This window comes from Tiliqua scincoides, chromosome 5, assembly GCF_035046505.1.
Source record: "Tiliqua scincoides isolate rTilSci1 chromosome 5, rTilSci1.hap2, whole genome shotgun sequence".
In the NCBI taxonomy this organism is placed as follows: Eukaryota; Metazoa; Chordata; class Lepidosauria; order Squamata; family Scincidae; genus Tiliqua; species Tiliqua scincoides.
Window position 1 is genome coordinate 58,787,073 of NC_089825.1, and position 24,013 is coordinate 58,811,085.

Here is a 24,013-nt window from a genome sequence, read left to right on the forward strand (position 1 = left end):
ACAATTAAAGCTGTGTTGGTTCTGTAGTATTCACTGAAGTTTCTCTCCAAAGCATCCGGAATCTCTCACATGCTAGTTGAGCTTTAATAGGGTGGGGAGTAATGGAAAACTCATTGGATCTGTAATAGCTCTTCACTTGACTGCAGCCAGCAATAACAGCAGGAGCAGCCAGAGATAAGAGAAAGAGAGAGAGAGAGAGAGTGAGTGTGTTATGTGTGTGTGTAAGAGAGAGAAAGGGAGAGAGGGAGTGCGAGATAGAATACGCACACCAAAGCTGCCACTTTCCCCCCCTCACTTTCTTTCCCCCCATCCTAGGATCCAATGATAGCTGGACAAGTCAGTAAGCCCTTGCTGTCACTGCGGAGTGAAATGAATGCAGAGTTGAGAGGTGAGGACAAGGCAGCTGCTTCAGACAACGAGCTGAATGAGCCCCTGCTTGCGCCTGTGGAATCAAATGACAACAAGGACACTCCCAGCAAGCTCTTCGGTAAGTCTGTCGAGGTATTTCGTGTTTGGAGTGTTGTACTTGCCTCTTGTGTCGGTGCCACAGAATGGGAGAGGAAGGGAAGCAGGTTAGGCAGTAGTGTTGGATGAAACCAACTTCCGATGTTTGGGAGAAAGAGTGTGAGCGTTCTCTGTTCTCTGAAAGAGTGTGCTCACTGGCTGTCAAAAGTTTGGTCCCAGAAATGCCATAACATTGTCAACTTGAGCTGCAATCTGCTAGAGTCGTTCCATAGGCATCAACACTGTGACCCTGGCACCAGTGGCTCACAGATTGCTAACTATGTCTTTAGGGTGTTCAGTTTGTGTACTGTCATGTCATCCAGAAAAGTCACCTCCTCTTTCCATTTGTTCAGGTATATAAGAATTAGGCTTGTGAATTGAAACTTGCGGGTGTGTGGCCCTGGGTTCAAGTGTCTTCCTTGCAATCTCTTGCGCTAATGTCCAGTTTGCGCACACATACAGTTTTGTCTGCTGCACCAAACTTTTCTTAAGCATCTTGCGGTCATTTTGGCTTCCTTTCATTTTGCTTGTAGCTTTTTAGAAAGGGATTGAAATTCTTTCCTATTTTATCAGCCATTATTACACCGTTCTTGAAAACCTTGATTTTGTTAATGTCAAGTAGAGAATTCTTTATTAGGTCTTTTAAGTGAAGGAAGGAAAAGAAAAGAGATTTTGTAGCTGAGAGATGTGTTTTACCATTTTAGTGATTAAAAAAAAAAAATCATTCTCCCAAGGTGCATGAGGAAAGGCACTGTGTATTTTAAACAGTTGCATCAATAGCTAATGAAAATGTCGTCTTTCACAAATATTGGCTTCATGTTCAAAATAAAAATTAGAAGAGTGGCACTTCAGCCTAGACATCTGTCATTCAAAGCAGTGACACCCTGTAAGACAACTCAAGCAACTGTAATCTCTAATCAGAAAAGGGAACAGAGCGTGTTCGGGGGTGTGCTTGAGTGATAGATGTTGATATACCTCTGAGCTGGAGCAGTACTACATAGTACAATGTGACATTTGGATTCTACATCAATTTCTTCTCAAAGAGTTCCATTTAATTATTTTCATGTGCAACTTTGCAAGAAGAACATCTGGAATCATATATTTTGTATTTTGCAAGGTTTTTAACCAGGTGAAGTATCCTTATTTGAAGAAGAAATGTGCCTTTAAAAAACAGTCAACCTTTCTTTTATATTTTTTTAATCTGTAAAGAAACTGGAGATAAGCTGGAATGTCTGAATTTTAGCTACAGCATGAAGCTGCAAAATGATTTTTGCAAAAGGTCTATGCAATATTGATCAAAAGAGGTGCCCTATCATTTTTAGAGAGACAGGTAGATGCAAGAAAATAATGTAATTATATAACACAGTCAACCAGATCATTACAGTTGAATTATATAATGTCTATTATAGATTATAATTTCCATTTAAATATAACTTGTAAGTGATATCTGTTTCTATGAAAAAAAGATTAGAGAATTGCTTTTTCATGTGTTACTGTTTGGCTGCCAGCTAATTGAATCCACTTTGTGCAGGGAATGAATTATGATACTTCAAAAATTTAAGAAGTAATATTTCAAACAAGCATCTAAGCAATTTAAATAATTTTTTCATGTGCATGCATTTTGACACCAAGAGATCAAAATATTTGACTGACTTGGCTGTTTACCAATCACAAAATTCACTTTGAAATAAATTATAAAACAGAACTATCTGTACCCCAGTCTGTGACTGATTCTTTTTGCTGTGTGCTTAAGTTGATATGAGTTTTAAAATAAAGGATAAATTCTTCTTAATGTTCATTCTGGAGTTCTTTATCACAGAGTTCCTTAGCATAGTAGAAAACTTCTGTAGTGGTATTATTTGAATGCAAAAGATAGATTCTAATTGAATCGCAACAGGTCAATTCAGGATGAATAAGATGCAAAGAAAATGACTCCAAATTATGTATTCACACATTAATATATATTTTAATTAGTGCACAATCCACTTAAGCACTGTTAAATCCATTGCTTTCAATGATTGTTAAGTACTTAAATTTCTCTTGTTTTTATCCATGGACTTAAAAGTGCTGACTCTCAGTTGGATCCTGCTGTATGATAACAGCAACAAGACAAGAGCAAGTTTGTTGCCTTAGTTTGCATATATTTAATGAACTTGGAATGACCAGTTGAAAAGAATCTTCTTCAGGTCACTCAGTCAGGAACAATCCCATTGATTTCAATGATAATACTCTGGAATAAGTCTTCCTCCTACCCAGGTCAGTGAGAACTATTAAGGCACTTATCCAAAGTTCTACTTTGAATTCAGATTATATGTAATTTCAGCCCCTAAGAATGAAGACACTAGAGAGAGGAGAAAATGCCATCAGAAATACAGGAGGGATATTCAGCCCATGTGACATCTGTAGTTTACAAAGTGATTTTGTACATTGAGTGGAGCATCTTTTAAAATTAAGACTCTTCCTCTTCCCCCTCCAATGCCTGATTTTATTTTGAGCATCTTAATTGATTCATCCATATCATATAATTCAGATCCAAATGTCCAAGGAACAACAAAATTGATTTTAACTGGGGGTGGGAAGTAAGAACTGATGCCTGTCATTGTTTCAGTATAAGAATGTACAATGCCATACAATATAATTTTCAAAATTAGGACTCTTAAACTATTGCTCTGTTCTATGGCGGTTTCCCCAAGTTTAGAACTGTGGATGTTAATTACTCGGGTCTCATTTTACAGTTGTTTTGTTCCTATCAGAAATGTCTGTCTTTCCTTTTGTTATTTTGTTGCCCAGCGTTGTTGTTGTTGTGGAAGGTCTTGAATCTTTGTCATGTGGGTATATCTCTTACCATGAAAGACAAGGAGGTGGAATAATGGCTGAGGCCTTCAGCTTCCACACGGAAACACCCTGCGTTGCAGTATCTCACAGTTTCCAACAATTGTAGTGTTGGATGGCTTTATGTGTTAATATCTGATAGGACATAGTAGGAAACTGGCACTTTTCCAGCAGCTGTAGCTCCAGTTTCAGGTGGCAGATGAAGATTGATAGTATTTTATTTCATTTTTTTGGAAGAGGTTTCTGAAGGTAATACAACACACTTTTGGCTTACCTCCAAAATGGATACTTTGCCACTGGTGGCAGACAAATGGAAGACAACAGGTTTCTGAGCCTCAGGTATACCGATCTGAGTTTATTCAGCTCTCTAACAAATGTTCACTCTTTTGACATAGATTCTTAGCACATATAAATTGAAGTTGTCAGTTTGTCCAGAGACAACTGGCCTTTGTTGTTGCTGTTGTTGTTGTTGTTGTTGTGTGTTTGTGTGTGTATACAATGTTATATTTTAGAAGTTCCTTCTCCTTACATTCATTTAAAATCATGTAAATTTGATTCATGTGATTACCATCTTCTAAACATTTGACATCTTTCAAAGCTTTCCATTTTTGCATCCCCAAAAATATTACCTGGATGATCAGATGTACCATCTGTAACTATGAAAGGACCCCTGTGTTCTCCCATCTTCCTGTCTATTACATCCCCGGGACATATTTACTTAACTTGCTTAACTTGCAGTACGCTGATGTGATATATCCAGATTTCATTGAGAAACATGAGGCCACAGAGTTCCATGCAGCATTAAGTAGTACATTATTTATCCTTGTTAATGCAGGATGAAAAGTGGTTTCCTGTTTTAGTTGGCATGACAAATCAGAAGCTAAGGAAAAAAGTTTGCTGAATAACTGCCTAGACTTACTATTGTTCAGAGTCAAAATACATTGTAGTACTGTGTTTCTTTCCAGTTCATGACATTGACACAAAACAAAAATATAAACACAGACAGAAGAAGCACTATACAGTTTGATTCTCTAAGTACTGAGTCCTGCAGAATATTTTATTTACTTAGAATTGTTTTATAGTCACTTATTATGGTTATTAAAATTATATTAACTTATATTATTATTAAAAATAATAACCATAATAATATGGGTGTTTAATAATTGACATGGTATTTCTACATTTCATGACTGCATTTTATGCATTTTATTTCTACATTTCATGACTGCTGATATGCCAATAAAGGTTTCAGACAGACAGACTGCATTTTAAGTTTTAGGCAGTCAACCACTAGACATTTTTGAGTGAATGGGTGTTAAATGTCAAGAGCTATAGCACTAATCTGATTCCCTGCTTCAGCTTTTGCAGGCCAGAGGTTTGCACCCCCATCTGTGCCAGATCTTAACTTTTAAAAGCTTCTTCTTGGAGACTCCTGCAGGGATTAGGGGGACAAGGTCCCTCTGATGGCATACAGTGTCATTGGCAGCACCATCTTTTCCTTTTCCACTTTGTTCCCAGAGTCTCTTTCTTGGAGTCACTGCGCCATATAGGGGCTGCTACCCTGTGCTGACAGCTGTCATTGCCCATGTACAGTGAGGGGACTGATTCCCAGAAGTTGTTGCACTAGGCCCAGTGCTGGCAGAAGGGGACTTCTCATTCTTCTGGGAATCAGTCCCCTCACTGTACATGGGCAATGACAGTTGTCATTATAATAAATACAGGTAGCCTGTAAAGCCGAGATGTACTCCAACTGTTTTTGAAATCAATTAAGAGCCCAATCCTATGCATGTCTACTCAGAAGTAAGTCCCATTATAGTCAGTGGGGCTCATTCCCTGGTAAATGTGGATAGGATTGCAGTCCCAGTCAGTTACTAATTTTTATCAGTCAGTTCCATGGAGAATCTAGAAATGGAAGAATACAAGAATAACACTTTAAAAGGAAAAAAAACATAATTGTACAAACAGAAAGAAAAGTGCTTTGTTTTTCTTATATACTGTATGTAAGTACAATTAAAAATGTATTTGTGATATTGAAGAATGTGCCCATTCAAGGCAAATGAATCAGTAATTTGATGAACCTTCAGTAGATTGCAAGATAGTTTCATGCTCATAACAACAGCACTTGATTTGCCTGGTAAGGGAATAGTTTAGCACTTAAGCTCTTTAGGACGCTTTATTGTGGGAGATGCATAAGTAGGGCTACAATCTTATCCAAACTCATATACATATATCTGTGTCATATACATATATCTGTGTACTGTTTAGGTTTCTATTCTCTGTACGGTTTCTGCACAGAGTCTTCACCTTTCAAATTTTATGCCCAATAAAGGTTTGTTGTTGTAGTTGTAGTAAATCTTATCCACACTTTCCTGGGAGTAAGCCCCATTGACTACAATGGGACTTACTTCTGAGTAGACAGTCATAGGCTTGGGTTCTAGGACACCCATATTGTCCCTTTCCCAGGTTTATACAAGCGGGGTAGTTCTGGTTGGCACTGATTTCAGTTGGGCATATTGGTGGGTTAATCAGACCAAAGTTAGTGTTTACTTTTTCCATGTTGGATTCTCTATTATTTTTCAACATATAGTACCACAAAATGCTCAGACTGTTTGAGCCAGCCAAAGTGAAGCACTTTTATAACTCTATCCTAGGCATATTTACTCAAAAGTAAATCCTGCAGGTTTCAATGGCCAAATAAGATGAGGTGCTGGGAAATCCATGGTCTGATCGCCCACATTTTGGTTTTTGTGGTTCAAAACAAGTGAGGGGTTCCTTGAATTGGGTTGAGGATGTAATGCTGCGGCTGACTGCTTAACCCATTTGTTTGCACTATTCCCCCCAGCCTAAATCCTCATTCCTGCTGCTGCTTGCCCCACAAGGGAAAGTAAAATACCAGTAAAATGCAGAAAAAATATGTTTTTCCAAATAGCAGCTTTGGGAGGCTATTTAAATCAGATACTGGCACAAGGGGAAGGGTTAAATACCTCTCCCTTTATCCGATTCAGACACTACTCTCCATTGTCTGTGGCTGTTCTAAACAACAACAAAAATCTCACCACTCTGAGAACCAATTGAATTTCTTAGTATCTCTGTGTCATCTTGTTTAACCTTTGTTCTCAATTAATTGTGAATAGGATTGCAACTTTGGGTCGCAATTGGATTTCAAACGATAATTGCCTTGTTGCATAGTGGAATGTTGTAGGGATGTGTGTGTATTTATATAGGTGGGACCTCAGTATCCACTGATTTGGTATCCATTGATTTGACACTTATACCAAGGTCCAACTTTAAATGCTTGTAACAAGGGAAAAACCATCAAAATCCAATTTCCCATCTTTGTGTTCTTAAATCATCATCATTTCATTCCACTGGATTCCATTAGTCACCCCATCTAGTGGCTGAATGCAGTATAGTGTCTATACCAATGCATTCTGGGGTGACAATACCGATGTATTCTGGGGTGACAATGGAGGAGCAAGAACACTGGAAGTGGGTCTTTAAAGCTATTTTTTCACAGATATGGTATCCACTGATTTTTAAATCTTCTGGAACAGAGCATGAATAATGAGGCACGGCCTGTATGTTAGCAACTGCGTAATACAGAGGAATTGGTTTCTGATCACTTGTTAGTTTCTTTCAGGTATGTTGCTTTCTTTGGTCATACCTCAGTGGTAGAGCACATGTTTTGTATGCCATAGTTCCCCAGTCTCTGGCATCTTCAGGTAGGACTGGGGAAGACCCATGTCTGAAACCCTTTAGAGCTGCTGCCCATAGATGCACCAATAATCTGACTCTGTAGAAGGCACTTTTCTGTGTTCACTTACATACACATTTCTGAATATGCATTTATCTCTGATGTATATGGGCTATAGACTGCTAAGTGTCTAACAGCAGAATGCATTCCAGAACTCTCCCCACTTAAAAACAAATGCATTTTCAATTACTTTAACTAACAACCACTTTCAAGCTGGATTACTATTTATTACATTAGAATCATTTCCAAAAACAAAGAAGATTGAAGATTGAAGTGACACTTGCCCTTTGAGATGATGCTTGCTGTAGGTCAGAACCGAGTCCATTGTCAAGTCTGTCTGAGAAACCAGCGCTAAAGCACTCACATTGCAGTTGTTACAACTGTCTATCCAGGCTACGCGCTCTATTTCTTAATCTTTACATATGTGCATATATGCTGTAGAGCAGCAGTTCTCAAACTTTTTGGTCTCTGGAGCCTTTTACACTCCTAAATGGAATCTTTGAGAGTGCCACTGATGCATGCATGGAGTCTCAGGGAGCCGCAGGGTGCTGCTGCTTGCATAGAGTGGCACAGCACCAAGCAGGTGGCAGTCACTTATGGTATATTTGTGGAAACCTTGATGCAGTCTTGCGGGGCCCCAGGGCTCCTAGGAGTATACTTTGAGAAACATTGCTCTAGTGCAGTGGTTCCCAAACTTTTTAGTAGCAGTACCAACATTTTAAAATGACACTCTGTCAGGACCCACCTAGCTTGACAACACTTAAAAAAAAATACAGTTTCTCCTTACTAGTTATTCAATCCTCTGGTTTTATCCTTTTTTACTATAATGAAGGTTCGCCTCCTGGAGTGTATGTTGAGCTTCATGTTCATTGAATTGGGACCATTCTAGTGGCCTTTCATTCCCTGTTGCCTAGCCAGTAGGAGCCAAGGCACATTTGCCTATGCAGACGTGTGGCTCAGTTTCGTGTTCCATAGGACTCAATATCTCCCTATACTGAACACTATCTCCTGATCTTGTCTGATCTCTGAAGCTAAGCAGGGTCAGGCCTGGTTAGTACTTGGATGGGAGACCACCTGGGAATACCGGGTGCTGTAGACTTATACCATAGTCTTTCGAGACTGAAGGTTGCCAACCAGGACTCAATAAATTTTCTTTGTTGGAAGGGGCAATTTCCTTCTCAAGTGTTTTTGGGGCCTGTGATTATTGGATTGGGAACATTCTGGTGCTGTTGTGTTTCTCTCTGCTTGCCCTTTGGAATGGACTGAGGCACATTTGCCTGCTCATGAGTAAACCTGCATGTGCTGCTCAGATTCACCTTCAATAGGCCTCAATAGCTGTTCCTTGTCAGCTATCAGCTTGTCAGTTTCAGTTTCACAACCCACTAACAATCAGGTCATGACCCACTGGTGGATCCCAGACTACAGTTTGAAAAAAAAGCCTGTATATGTTATCTCTGTCTGTCTATCTGTCTGTCTGTCTGTCTGCATCCCTCTGTGTATGTATGTGTATACACGCTTATGCACTTGGTTATGAATGAAATTGGCCAAAAGATCCATAGGAAATGCTAGTGTTTCAAATGGGCATAAAAGAGATTTTTTATTTTGTTTAGACGGTTTATAAACTGTTTCTATATATTTTTCTACCCTGACTTTCCCTTACTGAAGCAAGTGCATCTTACAAAATTTTCATAAAAACATAGTTTATGAACTATATATACCTGTACGTGTGGTGATTTAAACATATACATGCCTTAAATGATGGTGAAAACTTGCAAAGCATTCTGTTTATGGAAAAAGCTTGTCCCAAATGATATTCTGTGTACTTAGGATCCAATCCTTTAGTTGCCAGCTCCGGCGGCCCATGTATACAACCAGCTCTGGATGTTGCAAATGTGCCATAAAGCACGTTTGCAGCACTCGGCAAGGATGGAGCTCCAGCACTGGGGCTGGCGCAATTTGATGCTGGGCCTCAGAACCTGGTGGATGCTGCAGAGGAGCTGCCTGTGGTGTCACCAGTGGGCAGTGGTGAGACTTCCTGGGATGGGGGAAGGCAGGGGAGGAGAGGATTGTGCCTAGGAAGGGGGTGGAGATGGCAACAGAGTCAATAGCGGGCTCAGATCAGAGGAAACCCATTGGAGCCACAGTGCCATTATCTGGGGTAAAGGCGCAAATGCTCCCTTTCCCTGAAGAGAACTCCGGTGGCTGCCCTGGCATAAATAGGATACAGCAGTGGCCATTTTCCCGGGGTGGATAGGATTGAACTGTTAGTGTGCAATTTCTGAGCAATTAAAAAATGAGCTGCAGTTCTTTAATTCAAAAATGAGCAATAACTACTCTGGTGTTTTGTTTTGAACATTTCTTAACATTTCTTCTTAAGATGAGGGTGGGATATCTGTGCAAATAACCCAACAACAAACCAGCTCTTTAGTTTGCATATCTGTATGTCAATGGTATAGTTATTGCTTATTGCAAGAGATATGGAAAGTGTATAAACCCATAGTAACTTCAGCACATTGGTCTGCACAAAAGTATTTGACTCCCTCAGATTTAATTCTTTAATAACAAATTCCAATTATAAATTTAAGGATTCAACCAGGGATACTTGAATTCAGAGAAAAAAATAATACTATCATTTAGCAAATATAACCTACCCATACCCTCTTCATATTTGTAAACCAAAGTTCCTAAAGGATTCTGCCATTGATTGCCAAGGGGACAATGAATAGTTATGACTTACTATCTATAAATAGCTTTATTACAGATTCTAAATGCTTTTCTGCATAAATATTATGAATGAGCAAAATTGCGGAACTGTTAGTGTCTATTGATCTATGTTTTAATTATTCATCTGTTTGAGTAATGTTGCTGTTTTTCTATTAGTTAGTTAGTTAGTTAACCTTTATTGGCATTATAAATATTACAGCAAACAACTGACAACAAAGTGGAACAATACAACCGTTATCCACTAGACTAGTTCAGGAAAACTAAATAGAGAAAAAGAAATAGGATCTAGAAAGAAAAGGAGCCAGAAGGGACAACCTTATCCTTTCAGTAAAACAGGTGTTAGATGGAAAAAGGTGACTACAAAAATTTTAAAGAAGATTTTATAGAACTAAAGTCCGGCGTTTTTTGTAATGTATAGGCCAGGAAACTAGCCACTGAATACGTCAAGGGAGCAATAGAGTCTTCCAACAACTGGGGAAGGGGTGATACCTGAGGGGGAAAATTAGAAATCCAGGATTCTAGATATATCCTACAATGAGAATCATGAGAGGGACAAAAAAGCAAAATGTGTAAAAGAGTATCCGGGGTCTCCCCACAGAATAAACATAATCGTTTCTCGCGAGGAACTCGCATGAAACGACCATAATGAACAGCTGAGGGAAATATGTTGAGTCTAGCGAGCATGAAAGCTCTCTTCAGTCTAGGATTAGTGAGGTGAAAAAAGTAGTTTGAAGTGGCAACAACATGTTGCGGAAAAAGACCTAGGGAAAGGGGGGAACAGGTCAAATTAAGAGAATTTTTTAAAGTATTGAATTCAGCTAGAAAAAGGTGGTCTTTGATAATTTTATAAGCTTGAGATAAGTTTAGATCAGCAAGTAATTCTACTGATAGGTTAATAGAGTGGAGTTTAGTTTCCACTATTTTAAACCAAATAAAGATATACGTGTCACTCATTAATTCTGTAATTAAAGAGTCAGGGGAAGGAGATAAATGAATCCTTAACCAAAACTTAAAGGTAAAAAGCCAGGCATAAGTGGAGGGAAGGTGTAAACCAAGTTCTAACAGAATAGTGGACAACCGAATAAGATTAGGAATACCTAATATCTTTCTAAAAAAGGAAGAAGCAATATGATCCAAATCCTTAGAAACTGCCTGTATCCATATCGGGATACCATATAATAAATGAGAAATAATTTTTGCTTTAAAAATTTGAATCGCTGCTGGGATGTATTGATTTCCTGCATTAAAATAAAAATTTGTTATAGCCAAAAGGTGGGTAGTTGTTGAAGAAATAACTGACTTTTTATGTTGAATCCATGATAAATTATAGTGAAAATGTAAACCTAGATATTTAAAAGATTTAACTTGAATGTAAGATTGGGAGTTGATTGACCATATAGAAGGAGTCCAGGAGCGGGAAAAAACCATAATTTTAGTTTTGTTGACATTAATTACAAGATCATTTGAATGACAATAAACTTGAAATTTGGAAATGAGCTCACGAAGACCAGATTTTGTGAGTGAGAGAAGTACTGTATCATTGGCATAAAGAAGAATCGGAATTGGCTTTTTATTTATTACAGGAAAGGAATGAGAGGTGGTGGTTAAGCTGGCAGGAAGATCGGCTATGAATAAATTAAAAAGAAGAGGGGCAAGGATGCAACCTTGCCTCACTCCTTTATTGATAGGAAAACTAGAAGAGAGAATATTGGTAAAAGGAAGACGGATTTGACATTTATTATGGGAATGAAGTTGCTGTAACAAAAACAGAAGCCTCTGGTCAATGCCCCAGTTGGATAACTTTTTCCATAAAAGGGCTCTATTTATCGAGTCAAAAGCACCTTGTAGGTCGATAAAGGCTACATATAGATTTGATTTATGATGTATGGAATATTTCTGGGCTAAAAAAGAAAGTGCAAAGGCATGATCCAGAGTAGAAACACCCTGGCGAAAACCTGATTGTTCAACTCCTGGAAGGTTTTTCAAACGGGCCCAGGATGACAACTTTTGAAGAAGGAATTTGGCATAAAGCTTCTCTATACAAGATATAAGACTAATAGGACGATAATTTGACGGAGAAGCGGGGTCACCTTTCTTAAAAATTGGAAGAAGAAATGAACAGCGCCAGATATCTGGGAATAGACCTGTAGAATTAATCGTGGTAAAAAGAGAAGCCAAGGGAGCAGCCCACCAACCAGGGTTAGTAAGAAGAATTTCATTGATGATAAAATCTGGGCCGGGGGCTTTGGCTGATTTTAAGGAAGTTATGAGTTTATAAATTTCCAGTGGGGAAACCGATGGCCATTCAGGGACTTTTTGGAGATCAATATTAGAAATAGGGAGGGAAGAAGAATAGAAAATTTTGGAAAAATAATCTATCCACGTGGTTTCAGGAATATCAGAGTAGATGACAGGGGTTGGATGATTTGCCCTAGTAACTGCATCCCAAAAAGTTTTATGGTTTTTGGAAATAATGCTGTTTTTCTATTATTTATGCTATTATTAAGGAAGAGAGGGGCTCCGTGGAAGAGCATCTGCAGAGGTCCCAGGATCAATCTCCAAGAGAAAAATTCCTATCTGAATAGGGTCAGTCAGTCAGTGTTGACAGTGCTGAATTAGATGGACCAATGGTCTGAGAAACTCCCACAGATATCAAAGGAAGTTACTTTCAAGTTAATGTGCATAGTTAATTTTTGGTGATAATGCTGAATGTCAAATTAACTATGAGTGCTCTGATCCTGTGAGGGCAATGCACGCACAAAGTAGTCCTCCTGCATGCATTCCCAATCAGATAAAGAACTGGGCAGGCAAGTTAATTCTATTTGAATGGTTTCTGGTGCTGGCTTGCCTCCTCCAGTAATCAGGGCTGCACAGTTCCTGTTTCTGGATCTGAGACTGCATATCAACCAGATCGGATGGTTGGTGCCATCAGCTTGGCAGTACCAATTGGTTCTTTGCAAAATGTAATCCCTCTGCTACCGCAGTCAGAGTTGATGATGCCAATCTGATTGGCAGATAAATGTAGGAAGATACATGAGTGCACCAGCAGATGAATGGTTTACTGCTGTGCTTGTGTGCCACTGGATTGGGATCAAAGGAACGAAAAATTCTGGTCAAACGTTCCATATGTAGCTATAACCAAGCGAACTGAAGTTTGCAAATAAAGCAAATAGTTTTGTTCCTTCGGATTTCTTTTAAATTTCTAAAGAAATCTTTTTGGTGCTTCATGTAAGATGTTCCCATATTTTCTTCAGCTTCTTTTCAATACATTTTCAAACCTGTGGGCAACTCTGTCAAACATGTGGGAAAATTCCCTTTTGGGCAGCCTTTTCTCTAATAACACAGGCTTGCAAAACTGAGGGTCAGAAAAACTTCTTTCAAAATTTATGGTGGTTTTATATGAATTTGGGGTGCGGAGTCCAGAAATGGCATCGGTTTTGCCCTATCACATCTAGTTTCAGAAATATGGCATAGCCATGTTAGTGAATGATTCAAGCAACTTCCTCGTGAGGAAGCCATGGCGTAGGCTACACTGTGGATCAGCAGCCAATGGCTTGTGGACCAGTACTGGTCCAGGGACCATAATCTGAGAAGCACTGCTCTAGTCCCTTTTCTAATGGAGTTAACAGCACATATTCAAGGGCAATATTTTTCCCACTTGATGAGGAAGGGGTGAACCTGCTCCAGTTACCTGCATTCTGGGCAGTGAGTAAAAGGAACAGGGATGGCTGACTACATACATACATACATACATACATACATACATACATACATACAGGTATTTATATACCGCCTTTCTTTGTTCCTCAGATTTCTCCTCAGACTTTAATCCAAGGCGGTTTACATAGGCAGGCTGTTCTAAACCCCGTAGGGATTTTTACAATTGAATAGTTCTAGTCTTTCATAGAACTCCTCATTCCAGCTGCATTCCTTCCTGGTCTGGCCTCTCTCTGGCCCTTCGCCTCCCACACTCCACTTGACAACTCCTCTCTGCCACCGAGGGTCAGCTCATCAGTATATCAGCGTGTCGTCAGTTCTCGGGTACTTCCGGTTGTTTCAAACTGGCAGCCTCAGATCTTCAGGCATACAAGGCGGCAGCTCTACCAACTGAGCCAGACCTCCTGCCCATTGTCCTGCCAGACAACTACTTGGCATTAATAATTTAAATTTAATTATATTAAATGGTTTATTGAAATTATTTAATACATCAAATAACTTCAACAGTAACATATTCAGGCAGTTGTATTTCACTTTTTGGCATTTCTTATTGACTTGTGAATCGCACCCTGTTTACCGCCACCTTCATTTTCTCATTATGGGCTCATGTGTTTCAGGCACTACTAATTAAAATGCTGCATCAGCAATAGTTTCTTTTAAGAGCTTGCTTGAAAAAGGGAGATCTTAAAAATGTTCCTGTCTGATTCTTTATCATTTTGTGGAAAAAAAGACTGTAAAACACAATGAAACAAAGACATATTTGTATTGCAGTGTCTCCTTTGATATATTATGAGACAGTTCTGACACTATCAGAAATGGGACAAGCCCATTAAGTCTGAATGGAGAGGTCACCTGGAGAAGAAGAGCACTGTATTCTATCTGACTCAAGAGCCTGTTCTTTAAGGTGCTGAAATTGTGTTCGCTTTCTAAGTATTTGAAGGACTTAATCAAGATGCAGCCCCTTAAAATGTTCTTTGTTTCTTTAACATTAGCCCACTCCTTGTTAGTTCAGTGATTTTCCCCCCTTCAAATGGGTAAAAAGCAATTCTGCTCGATGCCCTTTCTACTCTGAAAGATGGAATCTCATTTTTTTGAGAGTTTTTGAGTTGCCTTCAGCTGTTGTTTAAACACCAACCATTTTTAGTATGTTTGCAAGCTGTAATTGATGGCAGATAAATTATCCACTAAAGCTTATAGGCCAGCAGTTCTCAATCCTTAGTGAGCTGCAACCTACCTTGTTTGACATCATGCTCCTGGTGGTGCCGGGGGAGGCCCTAGAGGCCTCCTCCGGGTCAGGCCAAGCCAGCAAGCCCTGCTACTGGCCTCTGCGGGCTTCAGAATGGCCTGCAGAAGCCTCTGAGAGTGATTTCCGGTTTTCAGAGGCAAAACGGAAGTTGCCTTCTGAAAACCAGAAGTAGCTTTCATAAGCCGTTTTGAGGCCCACAGAGTTCTGTAAAGTGGGTTGAAGGCCTCGCACAATCTTTGTGCCCTCTCCACACCTCTGGAGCCACATAGCACCACCAGCCCTACAGAAACAAGAGGCTTTAGTGAAAGAATATAGAAAAATCACCAACAAACCACTTTTACCAGTGCATGCCGATCTTCCTCATCTATCAGTTGGTAGGCTTAAATCCAGGAAGCGTTCTCTGGCAGCACTCGCACAACATCTGCACAATAATTTCAACATCAGTGCCCAATGGAAAGTTAAATGGGCAGTTGAACGCCCAGAAACAGGTAGATATATAGACAATCCTACACTTAAGGTGCCAGGTTTCGACTTACCTCGCCAGCACTGGAAAACTTTGAATAGGATCCGTACCCTACATGGTGTTTGCCAGGACTCAAAGTTTAAATAGGGGCTAGTGTCTACCCCACAGTGTGACTGCGGGTTTTCCCGCCAAACCATATACCACACTGTGTCTGGCTGCAAACTGAGGGTGTATAGTGGCCCATGATCTGACTTTTTCAATGAAGGTAACTCTGTCCTTGAATGGCTGGACGAACTGGACATTGATATTTGATCTAGTTTAATTGTTTTATAAGTCTGTGTATTATATGCCATATGCTAAATAAATAAATAAACCTCTGGAATGGTTCCAATTTGGAGCCAAACAGAGGCGAGGGTGGATGGGAGGGCCCAGGTCACAACCCACCTGGAATGGGCTCTGGTGGATTGCAATGCACTTTTTGGGGAACCCTGCTTTAGGTCATTGATCAGTGCAGCTGTAAGTTAAGGGCACACTTGTTGATTTGTTAAAGTTATTTTGATTCTGGCAAATTACTGTAGGAATGAAAAAGGAAACATTAACATTTTGTTTAACTATCCGGGGAGGGGGCATATCCAAGGATCCCGTGTCCACGGATTCAGTTATCTGGGTCTAGGCCCCCCTGCGCTCCCCCATGTGTTTCCCGGGAGTGACAGGAGCTCTGCTTTCTTCACCTACAAGGGGGCTTCTGAGCTCAGCAGAGGTTGTATACGGATGTCCACGGCCTCTGCCGGACTGAGACTGAGCTTTAGACTTCAAATCACATGTTTCTGGTTTCACGGAAAACTGGAAGTGACATATTTAATGCCTTATAATGCATTAAAAATGTAACTTCCGGTTTCTCCATGAAACCAAAAGTCAAGTGATTTGAGCTCTAAAGTTCAATCTGAGCCCTCTGCTGAGCTCAGAAACCCCTCTGGAGATGAGGGAACAGAGCTCCCCTCACTTCCAGGAGGTGCAGCCCCCAGACCATGGGAATTCCAGCTATCCACATGGATAGCATTTCAGCTATCCGCATGGGATTCCAGAACGGAGCTCCCACAGATAAGGGGGTACACCTGTATTTAGTTTATTCAAAATGACTTTTTATACTCTGATCCTAAGGACAATGACCTTTGATCTCTGTGTACTACTGCACAGCAGTGGGGTGCTGCTGCCATACTGCAGCTCTTGTGTATGTCCAGTGGGTCAGAGCCAGACACCTCCTCAGGGAAGGAAAGGAGTGCCATTCCTCCAGCAGGTGATCAGCATTGTAAGAGCTGGCTGCGCTATCTGTTTGATGTGGGGATTTTGCACATGTATGTTTGCACACGTATGTAGAACCTTTCTCATTCGTGAACTGAACCAATCAGTGGAAGCCTTGTTTGTCTTCTTGTCACCCTTTCAGGGTGAATACTTTCAAATTTACATGGGTCGTATTGTAAAAAGAAGTGCAATAATCCATGTTTCTGTTTTCATGTTTCCTTGTGACATATGAAAAGGGGTCTCCTGCATTGTCCCTGTGGGAAGATGCATCTCGTGTTACAGTACAAAGAAGCAGTGCTTGGAAGCAAGACTCATTGATTGGAATGGAACTTCTTTCCATGTAATTCTGCAGTCCCAAAATTGCTTTGGTTAGGGTCACTTGATGGATTTCCTACATGGAAAGCATTTCCACCTAAGAAAAACTTGCAAAAGAGATTTCAGTGGGGGGGGGGGGGCAACATTTAAAGATGGAGGGACTTTTCAAGAAAATGTTGTGAAAAAGCAGAACATGTTGAATGCATTTGTGGTAGTGTTTTCCTTGTGTACATGTCATATTGTCTAAAGCAGGGGTGTCCAAACTTTTTGGCAGGAGGGCCACATCATCTCTCTGACACTGTGTTGGGGGCCGAGGAAGAAAATAATTAATTTACATTTAAAATCTGAATAAATTTACATAAGTTTACATAAATGAATATATTAAAGATGCACTTATATGAATGAATGAAGATATTGCAGTAGCTCAAGGCCTATAAAAGGCCTTGCACAAAGTAAGGCTGGCCTTTCCTTCGCTGCCACTGCTGCATCACAGATGTGAAGCAGCAAGCAGTGGAGGGAGTCTTTGTCCCACAGCTCACACGAGTGGTCAAACAGTTGTCCTCACGCTGAGAGCAGTTGCGTCAGGCCAGTGTGGGGTCCAGCAAGTCTCCAGGGGGCCAAAGGCTCATTGGAGACTGGGAGTTCCCTGAGGGCCACATTGGGAGTGCTTGAGGACAGCAAGTGGCCCCAGGGCTGGGGTTTGGGCACCCCTGGTCTAAAGTAATGATATCAAGATAGGGAAACCCCTTTTTACAGCAAATGAATTTGTACTGTTCTGCATGGTTGCATATATGCTATATAGGGACTCATTTGTTTGACCAGAGTCCCAAAAGAAGTTTGTTGGACCAGGATCAAACTAGATGTGATACAGGAGATCCATGAATAGGATTTCCCACAGTTGTGTTGCAGTTTGTTGAAAATTAAAATCAACTAAGGAGATATGTGAGTTGGGCTGGAGCCATGATGCTAATGAAAGGTTAGTGTTTTTTCTTCCTGTCCCTTCCATATTGAAATTCTCCCCACCCTCACAAAAAAACCTATTTGTCCCACTGGACAAAATAGATATGTACTTGCCAAATCACTGCTCCAGAGGGAGATTTTGTTGGGAAATCTCTCCACCATAGCCACAGACCCACATCCTCGCCCACACCTGGTTTGGTGGGTTAACCTCACCCATATCTACTTTTAAATTTAAAAAGAAGAAATTGTGGGAGACCCTCCTTGTGGCTTTCCCATATCACACATCTATTTCGGACTTAAGTGGTCTGGTTCAAATGCCACCGTGCCCAGCTGCTAAAGCTTAACCATAATTTGGCAATCAGACAAGGTGACATCCAAACTGTACAAGTATTGAGAACCAATACATTGGCCAGGAATATGGGTGTTTCTGTGGAATAAGGGGGGAGAGAGCATTCCCTCTGCTTATCCTAAATGGCATCCCTGATTTTATCCATATCTGCTTATAATATACAGTTGTGCCTGTGTACGAACTACTAACCCAGTGCTTGGTTGAGTTTCTTTCTGTATAGCCCACGTATAACCATCATAATAATAGTCAGAGATGTGGTTTCTGACAATTTCTGTTCTGATAATTTCTGTTCTGTTCTATACAGAGCATGTAACTCTCTCTCCGATCATTTATTTACTTCATGGTAAATATATCTGTTATTAATATGAAGTAGGGATAAGTTTTTCTAATTACCTCACGATATTGTGTTGTATTTATTTCAGAAGAAAAGAAAATCATTTAGATTCACTCCCATCTGCAGAAGCAAGGGAACACCATGCCCGCCATAAAAACTGTCCACCCATCTGCTTGCCCTGTGTAAATCTGAGGATTCCACAACATGAGCGACAAGAACTGAATGAGCAATTTAGCAATTAAAAGGGACACGGTCCCTCACCAAAGGCTACTGAAAAAACTCCACAGTCAGGGAATTAGAGGGCAGGTCCTCTCATGGATTGAGAACTGGTTGAAGACCAGGAAACAGAGAGTGGGTGTCAATGGGCAATTTTCACAATGGAGAGAGAAGAAAAGCGGTGTGCCCCAAGAATCTGTCCTGGGACCGGTGCTTTTCAACCTCTTCATAAATGACCTGGAGATAGGGGTAAGCAGTGAGGTGGCTAAGTTTGCAGACGACACCAAACTTTTCCGAGTGGTGAAGACCAGAAGTGATTGTGAGGAGCTCCAGAAGGATCTCTCCAAACTGGCAGAATGGGCAGCAAAATGGCAGATGCATTTCAGTGTAAGTGTAAAGTCATGCACATTGGGACAAAAAATCAAAACTTTAGATATAGGCTGATGGGTTCTGAGCTGTCTGTGACAGATCAGGAGAGCGATCTGGGGGTGGTGGTGGACAGGTCGATGAAAGTGTCGACCCAATGTGCGGCGGCAGGAAAGAAGGCCAATTCTATGCATTAGAAAAGGTATTGAGAACAAAACGGCTAATATTATAATGCCGTTGTACAAATCGATGGTAAGGCGACACCTGGAGTATTGTGTCCAGTTCTGGTTGCCACATCTCAAAAAGGTCATAGTGGAAATGGAAAAGGTGCAAAAGAGAGCGACTAAGATGATTACTGGGCTGGGGCACCTTCCTTATGAGGAAAGGCTACGGTGTTTGGGCCTCTTCAGCCTAGAAAAGAAATGCCTGAGGGCGGACATGATTGAGACATACAAAATTATGCATGGGAAGGATAAACTGGTTAGAGCGATGCTCCTTATACTCTCACATAACACCAGAACCAGGGGACATCCACTAAAATTGAGTGTTGGGAGAGTTAGGACAGACAAAAGAAAATATTTCTTTACTCAGCGTATGGTTGGTCTGTGGAACTCCTTGCCACAGGATGTGGTGATGGCATCTGGCCTGGATGCTTTTAAAAGGTGATTGGACAAGTTTCTGTAGGAAAAATCCATTATGGGTTACAAGCCATGATGCGTATGTGCAATCTCTTGATTTTAGAAATGGGCTATGCCAGAATGCCAGATGCAAGGGAGGGCACCAGGATGCAAGTTTCTTGTTATCTGGTGTGCTCCCTGGGGCATTTGGTGGGCCGCTGTGAGATACAGGAAGCTGGACTAGATGGGTTTATGGCCTGATCCAGTGGGGCTGTTCTTATGTTCTTATGGATTTTTAAACATGATCTCCCTCCTTTTTTTTTTTTAAAGCTATCAGTTCCTATCCTCTTTAAAAAGAAAGTATGTGTGTATAGATTGGACGTAGGTGAGTGGAGACAGAAGATACATCTGCTTTAGAGCACACACACATGCATTACAGAAGCAAAGAGATCTTCCCTGTTCACCACTTGCAAGTGTATGCAAGGAAAAGAGATAATCAGAATATAATTTCAGGAGAGGGGGAAGCCTGCCAGAGTCAGTGGAACTTGAGAATGTGCGCTAGACCCCACAATCTTGCGGTAATAGGATGAGTGCATCACAGTGCTGTTAAAAAAAAAAGATGGGAGCAGTTAGCATGGCCACCACAGTCTGTTCCAGACCAACTTGTGCCATCACTGTCTTTGCACACTGTTCAGCATTTGTTAGGATCTCAGAACTGGCCCTTAGGCATTGCGATGGTCTTGAACTATTGTCAATACCTGACATGGTCAGCCCCTAAATGCTTTTCCTGATGCCCTTCCCATTTGATGCTGACAGTCCCAGACTCCAGGGCAGGAACAGGGCTGGGAAAAAGAAGCAGCAATCCAGACATTCTTGAACTTCCAGTCTAGCATACCAAATTTAGAAGAACATTCTTTTTTCTTCCAATAGCTTGGAAGTGGAATAGTGTGGAGCAATGGTCTTCAACCTTTTTTTGTGCCATAACCCCAATTAATTAATTAATTAGAGGTTGGGGACCCACCTATAATCCATTCCCCCTCCCCTATAGAGAAATGCATCTCTATAGCAGTATTGATGTCACCCTTGTAACAACCGCTGTAAAGTGGATAAGTATTATTCCCATATTACTGAAGCAGGAGGCCGGAGTTTAACAGAATAGGAGCTCATTAATGATCTCACGACTGAGGTAAGATTTGAACTGAGGTAAGATTTGAACCAGGAACTTCTTAGCAAACTGCCAATGCTAATCTAAGATCACATGCTCCATGGTAAAGTTTCACCTTCTAGCCAGATCTTGTCTACCCTTTAGAACTCCATGTTTTTGTGGCATTCGGAAACAGGACAATGTGTATCACAGAAGGATGACAGCATTTCTAGTTTAACATTACACCTGCCTTTTTGAGTCTCTAAAGGAGAGGGTTATGACAAACATGAACACAGAGTGTCACAAGATTTGCTATATTATGTGCTGATTCATACTTAATCCAGAAACAGATGGGTGAAACTACTTACTATTAAAATGAGCAATTGGTGCAGCCAGAACAGAATATATAGATTGTCACTTCCTGCTATAGAAAGATCACTCTTACATTTTGTAAGCACTAGTAATTTTTTTTTTTGTTTAAAAAAAAAAATCTTCAGCATATTTAATAGTCAACTATACCGGGCAAGAGTGTATGATTCCACTGAAGGTATCAATGTCTAATTCAATCACATGCCTACTTCTGAAGACAATGGAAATGCGTGGATCAAAACTAATTTTAGGATTCAGGTTTGCTGATGTCAATAATAAACACCATCTATATACTTAGGAATTTTTAGAGTACTATTACCTTCTCTCTTCCTCATTTGAATTCTGTCTCTGCTGAATCAGATTTTTTATGTGCAGGGTTGCCAGAAACCTTTGTTTCAGAGCCCAGTGCTCTGGGGAACGTAGATGGTTTCACTGATTTAAGTTATCTACTCCATCTTTTTTTAATGAACAAGAAACTTCTTGTGTGTGTTGTTTTGGTATCTGGGGCTTGCTTTTTTGAAAAGAATTATGTTCCTGAGCTGTTGCATGTTACTTTTCATTCACATCCTGAATCTATTATTATTATTATTATTATTATTATTATTATTATTATTATTATCTTGCGTATCACAGCGGCCCATTCTTCAGTTGGACTTGGCATTAATTACTAGTTGGGCCCCACCCAGGGGCCTAGGACATCGTAATATATTTACGAATAATGTGTGCCAAACCAAGCAGGGTAGCTTTTTGAATTTGACCAATAGTTATTTTGTCAATGTTCAGATGTTTTAAATGCAGTTCAAGCATTTTTGTAACTGCACTGAATGTGCCAATTACAACTAGGATAACCACTGCTGGTTTGCGTCATAATCTTTGGATTTTAATTTTTAAATATTTACTAACTTTTTCATGCTCTTTTTCATCAATTCTACTGTCACCAGGTATTGCTATGTCAATAATAGTCACTCTTTTTTTCCTATTTCTGTAATATCTGGTATATTATGTGCCAAAACTTTATCAGTTTGGCAAGATCTTGACTTTATCATTTTCTGTCACTTTTCTGGTTTATGCTTCCACTAATTGTTTCACAGCTCAATCCTATGCATGTCTATTCAGAAGTAAGTCCCATTAGAGTCAATGGGACCTACTCCCAGGAAAGTGTGGGCTGTCAATGTTGTAATTTCTGCATAAATTCCAATGGATCATTTGAGTCACTGTATTATGTCTAGATTTATATTCAGTCTATGCAATCTTCTTATTCATTCTTCAAGTATGATGATGATGACGATGACGATGATGATATTTTTGCACAGTCAGGTAGGTGTTATTGACTGGGAAGGGTTTCACTGGGTAGGGTAGATACACAAGATTGTCACCAATTTGTATGTTTGTTTAAGAGGAACCTTACATAAGAATAGCTGAAATTTAAGTTGGTTGAGGATTATGTTTAGCCTTCCCTTATATAATGTAGGGCATTTGCCAAACCACTTATTGATGAAGAGGACTTAAGTATGTCTAAAACAGTGCTTTGATTATAGCTGAGATGTTTTATACAGAATGAATGGATCTGTACAACCTGACCACATTTGGCCATCTCTTGTTCGAATCACAGTATAAGCCCCCAAATGCACAACCAATGAGAGTAGTTTGGTGCCTAGTTAGACTGCTCTTTGGGAATTTTATATAAAAGGTTGTCTTGGTCCAAGGACCTCCTCTGTGTGCCCAAAGAGCACTTTGCAGTCTTTGGGACTTACTCTGGAGCACTCCCCATTTTATAGCTTGAACCTACATGGGTTGAGAAGCCATTTCTCCCAAGATTTCTATGTAAACATGATAATTTTTCATGACAAACTGTATCAGATGGCTGAGTGGAAAAGACTGCAGGATTGGCTCTGTCCTTTTGGTTCTCATATTGAGATGCACACCTCTATTTATGTTCTTTGTCCAGTCCGACTCTTCATAAAGAAGCAGGCAAAACCACATTTTCCTGCATCCCACATGACTGTGGGGAATCGGCATTAGGTGTGCTCTTCAGGTTTGTGGGCACTGAACTCAATTTAAAACAAGAATGGTTAAGTCCTATAGAAGCAATCGGGACTTGTATGTTTACCTGTGCATTTAGTCACATTTATTTGGATATATGCCTAACTTTCTCTAAATGGCACCTTTTGACAGTAACTAGAACAGGCATTGTGCTTTTAATGGTTTAGGAGCTGTTATAAAAATACATCCAGTATTCAGTCTAGCATCACTCAACCAATTTTTGGGTAAAATTTATATCTTAACTTCATGTACTATTTTTTTTTAATACTTTCATTCCAGGCAGATAACCGATTTATTAAAAAAAAAAAAAAAAGTATGTCGTTTCCCTAAAAGACAGCTTCCTGCTGTTTTATATTTTGTTTATACATGATGTTTTCTCTGAAGCTGTTCAAGTGGTAGTTGTAATAGACTATCACAGACCCCGCAGTGTCTTGTCATCTGTAGTGTATCGATACGTTTTTATAATGATGTAATAACCTGAACCTTGTAACACTTTATGATTCATTTGAGAATTCTTATGGAGCCTCAGAGTCACAGAGATCTGGAAAACAGAAGTTGACTGCTTTGTGAAACTGGTTCTGTGACGGAACTAGCATGCCTGTGACTTAGTTGCTAAGAAATCGTATTGATCCAATTCATTATTAAACTTTTTAAGTTTAAAAGAGGGATGGAATCCGAAGCAGATTGGAGGGAGAAAATGCAGTTCAGATTGTTTGAGACTTAAATTGTCTCATAGCAGCATACCACGCTAATACAGA

The 24,013-nt window shown here is 40.1% G+C and overlaps 1 protein-coding gene across 5 annotated transcripts in view; it reads left to right on the top strand.

Annotated features, from left to right (window-relative positions):
- Nucleotides 1-321: 321 nt before the first annotated feature.
- Nucleotides 322-24,013, top strand: part of POU6F2 (POU class 6 homeobox 2) — a 296,977-nt gene continuing 273,285 nt past the window's right edge. For 3 of the 5 annotated variants that reach the window (XR_010794525.1, XM_066627999.1, XM_066628001.1), the window contains exon 1: nt 322-487. Coding sequence is in view for 4 of the 5 variants with exons in the window: in XM_066627999.1 (XP_066484096.1) it covers nt 322-487 (166 nt within the window). In the remaining variant the exon portion in view is untranslated. The remainder of the gene's footprint in view (nt 488-24,013) is intronic. The other 2 variants (XM_066628003.1, XM_066628002.1) reach the window with 1 other exon arrangement.